The following is a 12,625-nucleotide window of genomic DNA, read 5'->3' on the forward strand; positions in this document are numbered from 1 at the left end:
GTTTTATTTTTTTATTATCTAATTACTGTAGGCTAGTCGTGTGTTGTTGTATTACAATGACCCACTCAACGAAAAGGCGATTGAAGAAGGAAAGGGCAAAAACGATAGAAGAATATTATAAATCCAAGGGAAAACAAGGATCTATTAGTGGTAAAGAAGCTGTATATGCCCTGGTCATCACTATAAGAATGTACTACAGTCTGTACTGGAGTCAAACTGGAGAAGGGGCTGAGTTTTCAGACCCATATTGGCCAATGTTTTCCTCTATGTCGACAATGTCCATATCAGGTAATTTCAAAACCTAGCTGCTGAATTTTCGAATTTGATTTGGTTAAAATGGCCAGCAAATGTTCTTATTGATGAACATGTTTATTTTCCAGCTATTGCAGGCCTCGTTATCTACAAGTATCGCAAGGAAAGAGCAACGGTCGTGTTGGTCAGTGCTGTACTGCTGTGTGGGTTTTTAATTTTGCTGTGGCTATTCGCTATGATAGGAGAGGCTTTTTTCTCAGCATACGTGGCACAAAAAGACGACTGTTCGGCGCCAATAACGCTCAGCTACTTTCCACAATACGCAGTTGTTAGCACGGCAAGCTTCGGAGTGACCTTGTACTTGATAAGTGGAGCAGTTCATACCCTAATGCAGTGAATGCTTATCGCAAATTCTGCTTTTTTCAAAACGGTTATGTTGGTGTTTGAGTACTTTAATCCAGTGGTTCCCAACCAGACTTGGACAACTAGATTTATTTTAGCTTTTTAAAATTAGATTAGAATTAAAATTAGAGCATTTTAGTTTTTCTAAATTAGATTCGAATTAGAATTACCGAATTCCTAAAAAAAACAAATTGGAACTAGAATCACATACAACCAATATAATTTAATCGCAAAGTATTCTTATAAGAATGTGAATGGTAAATATGTGTGTGATAATTTTTAAGCCTTTTTATGCTTTTTGTTTTTAGACTGTAAAATTACATACAAGTCGTTCCAACCAAAGAGTTTTTATTACAATTCTGTGTTTCAACTGAGTCACTAAAAATGCCGTTGGACCAAGTAGCAGTTTTGGAAAAATCTGAATTAGATTAGAACTAGAATTAGAGCACACAGGCAGTTCACAAATTAGATTAGAAGTAGAATTAGCCACATTTTGCTCTAATTCAATGAATTAGAAAACTAGAATTATCTAGTTGTCCAAGTCTGTTCCCAACACGTTTTTAAGGCGACCCGCTGTTTAGTTTTCATATTTTGTAAAAAGATACAATATGTCTGAAAAACAAGCGACCCCAAAAAATAATCAGGCGACCCAACTTTGGGTCGCGACCCATGCGTTAGGAACCACTGCTTTAATCTACTGTTCTTCCTGCTGATTAAAAAACGTATCGGACCTGGTCGGGTAAAAAAAAAAATTTAAATTCAATTTTATAACAATTTGTATCGATTTTTAATTTTTGGTTTTTGAATGCTTACCCTGAAAATAAACATCCTTTGTGATATATAACGCAAGTTACTACTTGTTTAACTGCGGTTAAGGTATTTATATTAAAAACTACTGCTAACAAAACTTAGGTTTGGTGTTACTCAGTGAAAAACAGATTTCAAAGCCAAGTATTGTTTTTCTTAAAACGTTTTTCTAAACATCGATAAACAGTTCCAAATTTTTGTGAAGGCAAAGCGTCACCACTTTTATTGATCTGCAAAAAAGAATACATTTTATTTGTTGAAGACGTGTGAATTTTATAGGAAAGAGCACACAGTGAAAGTAAGCAATATATCACAAATATAATATATTGAACTCTACTGAAACGTTACAAATATTGGTATTTGGCTTACGGACTATTTTTTTTTTGTTAGGATTGAAATGTAGAAACAACTTTGTTATTAAGAAAGCACAAGCGTTACAATATATATATACCCTTCTATAACACAAACAAGATTCACAACGGCAAATGTGATAAGAAAGCAAAATGTGAAATACAAAACAAAAGCAAAAGCAAAACACCCCGTTTAAATTATTTTTAGCTTCCCTCTCATTTTGGGGGGTATAAATTTCTTACGTTTTCGGCAGTTTTTTTTTTTTTTTAATCGTACTAAATCAAAAGGACCACAAGAGAAAAAATAAACTCAACAAATAATATACAGAATCTATAAGCTCTATAAAGTCTTCACAAAACACGAAAAATCTCATTTACAAAAAGACTCTAAAACGAGCAATTTCAGTTGAAAAACTTGAAATGGCGAAATTTAAAGGTTTGCAAAGATCTGAATCCAAGAATTTCGAAATTTTCCACATTTTGAAAATTGGTGTTCGTCCAAAACGAAAACACAATGCTCACTCGATTTGCACCACTCTCATAGTGTTGGTGAAGCCAGAGCCAGGCTGCCACCCAGTTACCACAATCACGAAGTCCTTGGGCTTCAGAAACTTTCTGGCTTTGCCCACTTCGATTGCGAAGTTCACCCGACCGTCAACATCATCAGACCAGCTTGGGTTAACCGGGGACTGAAAACATTGTTATATAGGCTTAGAATTAAACAGTGATTTTATTCTTTGTAAATTCTTACGTAGACCTCTTAAGCAACTGGCGAGCGAATCTAGCTTTAATTTTGGTCAGAGCGGTGTTTCTCTTAAAATACTTGCATATTTGTATTTATAGGTCCCTGTGGGATGAATTGGCGATACAAGAAAATAAATAAATCCCCAAAAAAATGTTTTATTTCTTAACGCGGCGCACCGGTTAACATGCGCGGGATTAAAATATGCCCTTTTAAAACGAATTCGGCTAACTTAATACAAAAAATAATTGCTAAGGCTAGATTGTTTGGACTACTCGATTATAAGCTGGGATTTTAAAGAGAGTCATCAACTCATCACAGTTAGTACATTGAAGCAAAATATGGCAATTCAATTAAATGAAAATTTCAACACAAGATCAGAAAGGTCAAACGACGTAAACTACCGCCTTCCGTTACAATAACAAAACCGTACATTAAGCCCTCACCAATAGGACGTCCGCAAAATACAACAATACAGTTCAATTTAAGTTAAGGATAAGAATATTTTTAAATTTATAGATTTAACTATAGTAAGTGGTTTAGAATTAAGGTTGTTAAATTTGGGTTTACCAAGCATTCCAAACTAGGTAAAGATGCATAGTTCTATAAGTCAGGTCTATGCTGATACCAGAGCATAAAAAACATGCTGGTACCAAGCAGTGTCATTGGGTCAATTTGGCAATAGCGGGAATCAGTATTATACCTGGTAGAGAATTGGAAAGCAACCTCTGTAGAGATGAATTTGGCGAGCCGTTTGCTCAAAGCGAGTCACCGTAAGAATAGGCGCCCGCGGTCGATAACTGGAGATGAGAGCCGCCGACTTGCCTGACCTTGTCAATACGATGATGCTGTCTGCGCAAGAAAACGCCGGGTTTATGTACATGACAAATTGTATATAAATGTCTCCATATGATCAATTTGTAATGGTTAGTGCGTATTCGAGTCTAAAATGCTTGCGCGTATGCCATTGGTAATACATATACTCTATTTTCGTGCTAAGGTAACCTTGGATATTGCGGGAAATAACGTTCAGAGGTTTCCAATCGGTCGGGGTGAATGAACTCCGGTAACGGGAGTTCAGCGACCCTGGTTCTCACATGAGGCGATAACACGAAAGCTTATATCGGATTACGCGCGTGGCAAGCTTAATTTAGAACAGGGGAATCGAAACCAGCATCGCTAACAAAAGGTTAGTTTTCGAGATAAATATATCTCTGTCCACCACACAGTTTTGCTAAAGTGGACTTAAAAAGGTTCCAAAAAGTTGCGAAACTCCACGGCTTTACTTTATAATGTCGGTGAACTGTAGAACTGTATTTTTTCGCATTTTTATGGGTTTAAAAAATATTATAGGCAGCACACTCACGGGCTTGGCATCTAAACGAAGCTTCCACCACTGCGCTTGCAATTGCGGGGGCCGAGTCCGTGGCGAAGCTGCGACAGTTGCGCAATTGCTCGAACTCCTGCAAAAAATAAGCGTCTTCGGTTAGTCAGGTCACAAGGCAACATTAAAAAAAGACATTTTTCACTGACTTAGTGTCACCCTAAACCGAACACCTTCAGAATGGCCGAGGTAATATTTATTGTTCACCACGAACTAACCGTTGAGGGTCCGACAGCAATCACAATAGAGTGAACAAAAACGGTTTTAAATTTGTCGTATGTTTTGTTGATTTAAAGGACTTGACTTCACTGTTTTTAAATAAAGTATTTTGACCAAAATTACTTGACTTGACTTAAGTCTTTTGGACAAATGACTTGACTTGGACTCATTTATCTCGAGTTTTGCACGTTAAACAATTTCACTGCTGTATATCGTGTTTGTGTCATTTTTTAGTTAAATTGTTCCTCATAATCGGAAAAGTTTAGCAATACTGCAGAATAGATCACCAGTTTATTTTTATGTCCAATGACAGGACTTGAAATTTGATTTATTTTTGCAAAATACTTTACCTGGATTTAAGTTGCCGAACAAACTTCTATCATAATACGAGTCTGTACAAATCAAACACCTTTTTTAGTTACCTTCTGGTGGAAGATAATGGCTTCGGCCTCCCTGGCAATGCAATGCTGCATCTTGACACATTCCAGAGGAAAAGCTCCTGAAAAAATGCATCTTGGCAAATCCTTATTTGTTTACAACACATTTAAAAATGTGTTTCAAATTATAACAAATTGCAGCAAAAAGAACTTGGAAAACGATAATGTTAGCAAAGCAGCATTACACAACTCACCCTTGGCAGTCTCCCCACTAAGCATGATGCAATCGGAGCCATCCAATACAGCGTTTGCAACGTCGGATGCTTCGGCGCGAGTTGGACGTGGTTTGCTGATCATACTCTCCAACATCTGGGTTGCGCAGATCACTGGCTTACCTTTGAGGTTGCACTTGCCAATGATCATCTTTTGGGCGATAAAGACCTGGCAATAAAAAAGCGGGGCTTGGTAACAAAATGGTATAAAAAAAACAGCAGGGACACGTCAAACGGAAGAATAAGACATTATTGTTAAATTCATTGCAGCCAATAGTATTATAGGTAGATTTATTAAGAACACTGTCATTTTGTTATACACCACAGGCATGTCACACGCCAAATTAAAATTTATTGTTTACTTTATTTGAGTCAACAGTGTTAGAAGCATATTTGAAAAATCCAACAATAGTTTTCTATGTTTAAACTAAGAACTTTTTTAATATTTTGTGGTATTAAATAATAGTTAATTAATGTAAACCAATGGCATGTTCTTACTTTTTCTGCTGGAATTTCAATTCCCATATCCCCTCTGGCCACCATGATGCCATCACTAGCCTCAATGATTTCATCAATTTTCACAACACCTTCATGATTTTCAATCTTGGAAATGATCTGTTAAAAACAAAAAAAGCTTTTAAAAATACTTTGCTTGAATAAAAACGTTCAATCAAACTCAACAATTGGAAATAAACACAAAATGACAAAACATTTGTTTGAAAAAAAATACAACATGATTAAAGCTAGTACAGGAAAAAAACTAAAAGAGATTGGTTTCTGTACTGTTATGTTGGGTAAAATACAGCAGTCCAGCAATATGAAATATAAAGTGATTTGCTCTTGGTTGAACAATGTAGTACAACACAATGTGGCACATAAAACTGCTCTGCAAATCATATTTCAAAAACCATTAAGGGCCCATTAACACAAGTACAATCCCTAAAAATCAATAATATCAATATCTGCCCATGAGATTAACCTTGATGTTTTTGCCATCCTCTCCAAGGACATCTCTGACTGCTTTAACGTCGGCAGCTTTACGAATAAATGACGCAAAAACCATGTCAACACCTTGGTCAACACCAAAACGAAGGTCTTTTCTGTTAATCAAACAAAAAATAATTAACTTTAAATATATAGAAATTATACAGTGGGCTAATAAGTGTGAATTATTTTTATTAGCTTTTATTCCCATTAGCTATGTACTTACTTGTCTTTCTCACTAACTGCAGGTAGATCAACTTCAATGCCAGGTAAGTTGACGCCTTTTTTAGATCCCAACATGCCGCCGTTCTCAATTTCACAAATGCAGTAATCTGCCCCCTTTTCCTTTACTTTAAGCGAGATGAGGCCATCATCAACAAAAATCTAAAAACAAGATTTAGTGTAAATTAATTTAAAAAATAAAATCCTAATATCCGATTTCGAGGTAAGTCATTTTTTGTAGCTTATCTAAACTGTGTCACAAGGTATAAAAGCTAAGAAGTCTTACCCTACTTCCGATCTCGGTAACCTTGTTTAGGTTTTTGTAATCAACATAAATACAAGTTTCATCGCCAAGCTCAAAGAAAGCATCATCCAGAGACAGCTTAATGGTGTTTCCAGTTTTTAATTCTACTTCAGCGCTACCGCCACCCTTCAAAAGGCCAGTTCTCACCTCAGGACCTACATTATGTAAAGCATTCAACTTATTGTTAATTTAGATATATATAAATCCCATAGTAGACAGTTTTTCTATATTCAATATATACTGATTTAATTCAATACTTATACCTAATTAATCAGACATTTTACTGTCAACATACACATTGCTACATCGTAAAATATGTCTTCCACAAGTTTGTGCTTTTGGATGGTTAAAGCCATTTTTTCTCAGCTTTAGAAAGCTAAGTTACATTCAGACGCCAATTTGCTAATATTTATTTAAAAATCTTACAAAAAAATTACTATGTAAAATTACAAATATGGATTGAATGCGAATGTCTGAATAGCATCATATCTGCATGACGTGACACACAAGTATACAAAATCACTTGACATTAGTTATTTGCATAGTTGTTTTTTACAAAAACAAACATTGTGTTTAAACTGATTCAAGACTATTATTTCAGCATTGAAACTTTTGTTTAAATAAAATCCATACATTAGCTTAATTATGAAAAAAAAAGATTGGTAACAATATTATGACAGTTTAGAGCAAGTGTTTGATAAAATACCTTTTGTGTCCAGAGCAATGCCGATTGGTCTGAAATAGATTGGATTTGTTTTAAAACTATCAGCTGCTGTCCGCACATTTTTAATGGTATCGGAGTGATATTCGTGGGTGCCATGTGAAAAGTTGAGCCGGGCAACGTTCATTCCACACTTGATCATATTCTGCAGAACTTCGACTTTGTTCGATATTGGGCCTACATATACGTAAACATGGAAAATTTAATAAATGCAATTTGTTAACAATTAGAAATTAAAACATTGAGCCCAAAATTGTAGAACAACAATTAATGAAACGTCGCTGGTCTAGAATCCTACCACATTTTCGTCAATGGTTTGCATTGCTAGATTCGGTTAGGGTGAGACCTTTTGCCTTTTGAGAGGGTCAAGTATTTATATTATATTTATTCTTACATATTTATGTCTTCCTTGCTATTTCAACTTTGACTAATTGTTTTGTTAGTGTTAAAAAATTTGTGGTACGATTCTAGACCAGCGCCAATAAAACGTATGTATGAAAGATTAAAAAATAAACACACAAATTTAACTGTAATGGAAAACAATTACCGATAGTGCAAATAATTGATGTATTGCGGCATGTGATCGGTTCAGAGTCAATGTCCAATGAACAAGCGTGTTCCAACGAAGTCAATGCAGTGACTGGCCTGGAGCTTTGGAATTGGTAAAATGCATCGTCGTTTTGTGCCATGCTGATAAATTTAATTGAAGTAATACAAAAGTTATAATCTAATTGTACTAAGATATCTCTGAATTGTTAAAATGAAAGAAACAATTATGGTTTAATTTACAAATAATAATCAATGGCCAATGCAGTTCTATTTTCAGTCAAGAAAAATACATCATTGCACATATTTTGTTGTACTATGCAAACAGAATATATCCAATGCTTTACAATCCGTCGAACGAATAAATATCAACAAATAAATTGTAGTGACTGCAGCCTAATCTGTGATATTTTTGACATTGTTAAGTAATGTTACATGTGATTTCTGCTGTTTGTAAATTCTGTGGTATAAAGCTTACATAAAATTCATTCCAATAAAGGCAATTGTTGTCGAAACCTACAGGCTTAGGCTATAGCTTCCGCTATACGTTAAACACAAAATATGGTCAAACCATAAAGAATGAACAGTAAAGGTCAGTTTCTATAACAACTTTAAAGCCTGTGTCAACCAAGCGTAAAAATAAATCAAATTGCATTCTGGGCAAACTAATGATCTCGCTACAAATGACTTCCTTGAATGACTTCATTTTTAACCTCGCCTGTCCTTATATCTGTTCCATGCAAAACCAACTTATCACCTTCGCGCGTGACACGACCTTGCGCCGGTAAACTGCAAATTTCGTCAACCACAGCGTCTGTTGACACTTCACCATTTGCGTTCTGGACGCGGTATAGCGATAGAACAAACAACAAATATTTGCAATGGCTTGCTTTCTAGGAAAATATACTCTATATACTTTAAATGCGTCGTTTTGTCGCATTTTTGTATAATGAATTATCTGGTGGTGCTCCGGATTGTAATAGGTTATGCTTATATGGACATTTAAGGTATATCAACTTTAAAAACACAGTTTTTAACTATTGCCACGCAGGGAAAAGGTGTTCAATATGTGAACACGCGCTAAAGGGGTGATATTTTGTGTGAATAGAAGAGTATGCCAGACTTTACAGCTGTTGTTGACATTTCAGGCGCAACCAGCCCACCAGGTAAATGATTGTCCAAATTTGGCCCTTCGCCTTCTTCCAGATATTTTCCCTAAATAAGGTAATTTTGTGTGCTCCAATGTTGGAACTTTTGCTCTTTCAGTTTCCTGTGGGAAAGTGCGATGTAACCCATAGGCTACACCGCTACACTAATGCCGTTGTTGAACTCGAATGGGAAGCATGTCAAGCATCTATTACAAAGCAATCTTTATTCATAAAGTTTTTCTTGTGTCACGTTGCTACGATAAAGAATTGTTTTGCAACAATTAAACTTGTCTGGTACGCATTTTGCCGCGCATATTGACTGAGTTTAACAGCTGGTTTTGAATTAAGGCTGTTAAACAGTTCGCGTCTATGCACATCTGGCCTGGAACCAAACATTGACAAGTTGGTTCAAAATATCCAACATCATCCTTCTCACTAACTTCTATTTGAACATCCACATGTGTGTCTGCTATGATATTTCATATTCGCTTGTACTTGTGTTTTTCTAGTAAAAGCTGAAAATATCAATTAGTGTTTATTTGATGTGCGGCCCTCCTGTAAGCATTAAATTTCCTAACTGGCCCTTGTGTTAAAAAGGTTGCCCGCCCCTGCTTTAAAGTGTATACCACAAAGTTTCACTAAATCACGTTTAAATAAGTCATGAATAGAGGGATCAGCACGCAAGCCCGAAATAATACATTCCAGGTTATCAGCACACTGCTATTTTCCCCCGAAACAAATTTCTTCGCAGGAACCTTGTATAGTGGGGTTGGGCGTTTGTTCGGGCAACCAGGAATGCAGCAAATTTTCGACATTGTTTTAGGAAACTATTCGTCAACAAACTGACAAATTTACAACGTTCTGCAATATAATGACATGACATATTATGGAAATCTATGGTATGACCGTCAGTTATAAAATTGGGCGCTAGTCTAGAATCCCACCACAATTATTAAATCAACGTACAATATTTGGATTAGGGTGCGAGTTAGCGTTTGGGTGTGGCTGGGTCATGTATTATTATATTTATTATTTAATAATAATACTTGACCCACCCTAACCCAAAACGCTAAGCCGCACCCTAACCCAAATAATCTGCGTTGTGGTACGATTCTAGACCAGCGCCTAAAATCACCCGATCCGTTAGAAATTAGTGCATTTCTAAGCAAAAAGGTCTACGACAATTAGGGCATCCAATGGGTCTAGACTTTTAGACCTTGAGGTCCTGGCAATGCACTAATTTGGACCTTTAGGTAAACTCCCGGCGTAGATAAATTGAAAATATTCGCTGAACATTCACAAAAGTTCAAAAAGTGTGAGATAGCATTAATAACACTTGACCCACCCAAACGCTAACCCGAACCCTAACCCAAATAATGTGCGTTAATGTAATAATTATTTGAATGCTGGTGAAAAAGCCCAAACTCGGGTTGGCATAAGATAGTTTCTGGTCTATGGTACCATAGGATTGTTACGTTACAAATTGAGGTATTGGAGCCTAAAGCGTTTATGTAATTATTAATTCAATGAACATTATTTGGGTTAGGGTGCTGGTTAGCGTTTGGGTTTAGGTAGGTCAAGTATTATTAAACTTAATCTTTTGAAGCACATTGTTAAGTCAAATTAGTGCATTCTCCGAGACCTCAAAGTCTAAAAGTCGGTCTTTTTGATCCTTTGGATGCACTAATTGTCGTAGACCTTTTTGCTTAGAAATGCACTAATTTCTAACAAATCGGGTGCTAAAATTGTCAACAGCAGAATTTATCACCGAAACATTTTAAAATTCCGCCTCGTATCAGACTGTCAGTGACTAAAAAACATACCCTGTTGTAATACAAATGATTAGTTTTATCATTAGTAATAAACAGTTCTAAAGATTTGAAAACAACTCATTTACATTTTGCCACCTAAGTCTTGGTCTTAGCGACTAGAATTTAACAAACACCTAAATTTTGCCCTCTAAAACGTACTTGCTTATCCCTTTCCCCGCCATTCACCGACTATTCTAGGTAATGCAACCAAGCGTGAAGCTACAAGGGTTATTTGTCACGTGACATATCTAAACGTATGGGAGACAATCGCAGTGTCCAAGCGTGTTATAGATAGGCGTTGGTAGAAGTGCCAAATGTTATTTAGGGAGCCGTGACATTTTGATTATCGGGCAAACTGAATCAATTTGGTCAAAATTGCATATTAGTAGGAATTTATATCAGAATTAGGTAATTTTTTGCACACCAGGCCGCATAAAAACATAAAATGTTATGAAGAAGTTCCACGCAGTGTGATTTTTTTAAGGACTGTAGCATTATTTTGATTATTAAGCTGGTAAGGATTTAGGCGGATCTAGTTTTTTTGTTTGGTTGGAGCATGCATTTTTGACGTCAGTAAGTGACGTGACCTCATAAGCAAGTAAGCTTTGTCATAAAACATGTAACTCGTGTCTAAATCAGTGATCGGCAAACAGTGGGCCGCGGCTCAATTGTGGGCCGCAAAGCCATTTTTAGTGGGCCGCGAGTTACTTTTTACTAGTTTAGTTTTATCATGTAGTCGTGGGCCACGTGAATGCTATAGATATATTGTATTTTGTTTTAAAAGTTGGTACGCGGCTAATAATTTGTATATTGTCTCAGCGTGGTTCAGGCGCGTGTACCAAACGTGGCCCTGTTAGTGCCCGTCAAACTATAGGCCTATTTCTTGCCAACTTTAACTCCGTAAACGCAAATTTATTCGCGCTTCGCGCATATCTTCTTCCTTTTATAATATGTTTTACTTTATGGCAATATTCCACCCTTTCTTGTTGAAATTTTTCCTACCAAATATAAAATGTAGTTTTTCTTCACTATTTTAATATTGCTGTTATATCGTGAGTAACGTTTGTCCGAATTTGCTGCAAGAATAAAGTAATGTATGCATTTTTGCGTTTTGTGCGAACCTTTTACACGGATGCGGGTGCGGCATTCAGCTATTGAGATGAAATAGGTTTAAACTTTTATGCATTAACTATACGCCTAAGAATCTAAGGTAGGGGTGGGCAATTAGTTTTTACCGCGGGCCGCATGAGAAACATAAAATTTTGTAGCGGACCGGGTCAAAAATAGGATCTCAAATACACGCAATGTGACGTCATTTTGTGAAACTATATAAAAAACAAATAATGATCCTGCTATTACTTTAGGAGATGTGCACAAATGTGCAGCTGGGGTCTAATTTAAGGAAGAAAAAAGGCCTTAAGTTTTCGATATGTTAGGCGGCACAATGGCCATATTGCAAAGACGGTATAAATCAAAATAAACACTAGTCATTGCATTGACTAAATTAGGTTAACAAAATATGAATCAGGATGTTTCAGCGATTGGAAAACGGCCGTTAAACTTATTTACGTTCATAGTTTAAAGACGGAATACATTCGACCAAAGTGCAAAACGTGCATTTATAAATATTAGGCTAAATTTGATATATATATTATAATATATATAAATTTTAACTAAACCTAAAAACTCACCCTATAACTTTATTAGTATTTCCACTAGTATTTAAATGTAAACCCTAACACAAATTTCAATCCCTCTACCCACTCATTGCTCAAGTCTAACCCAACACCAGCAAAACATTTCGCTGCCAAAATTATGCTTAAACGGCGCAGTTTACAAATACTGAACCTAAACCATGATGTCAGTATAGCGCACCCAGTTGCCCCATGTTCTTTTCCTACAGTTTTAAATGTTGTTTGCGGTCACTTTAGATCTCATCCCGATGGATTTAGGACTGATTCCTAAGTATTTTTAATGTAGGCTATACAACTTATCTATTCCAAATTAACAACAAAAAGGCAATAACGAGTTTGAACAATAAATTAAAGCAAGGTCGAAAATCTCGCCAGGAGCCATAACAGGGG

The 12,625-nt window shown here is 36.0% G+C and overlaps 1 protein-coding gene across 1 annotated transcript; it reads right to left on the bottom strand.

Annotated features, from left to right (window-relative positions):
• Positions 1-1,692: 1,692 nt before the first annotated feature.
• Positions 1,693-7,778, bottom strand: LOC146136865 (pyruvate kinase PKM-like). The gene is made up of 11 exons (XM_083395892.1): positions 7,584-7,778; positions 7,022-7,213; positions 6,298-6,470; positions 6,016-6,173; positions 5,785-5,905; positions 5,304-5,420; positions 4,788-4,974; positions 4,579-4,655; positions 3,920-4,016; positions 3,257-3,405; positions 1,693-2,500 (listed from the first exon to the last, which is right to left on the bottom strand). The coding sequence occupies exons 1-11, from the start codon at positions 7,723-7,725 to the stop codon at positions 2,330-2,332; spliced, it is 1,584 nt and encodes a 527-aa protein (XP_083252018.1). The 5' UTR covers positions 7,726-7,778; the 3' UTR covers positions 1,693-2,329.
• Positions 7,779-12,625: the final 4,847 nt, after the last annotated feature.

The sequence above is a fragment of the Ascidiella aspersa genome, chromosome 8, assembly GCF_963924565.1.
Source record: "Ascidiella aspersa chromosome 8, kaAscAspe10.2, whole genome shotgun sequence".
In the NCBI taxonomy this organism is placed as follows: Eukaryota; Metazoa; Chordata; class Ascidiacea; order Phlebobranchia; family Ascidiidae; genus Ascidiella; species Ascidiella aspersa.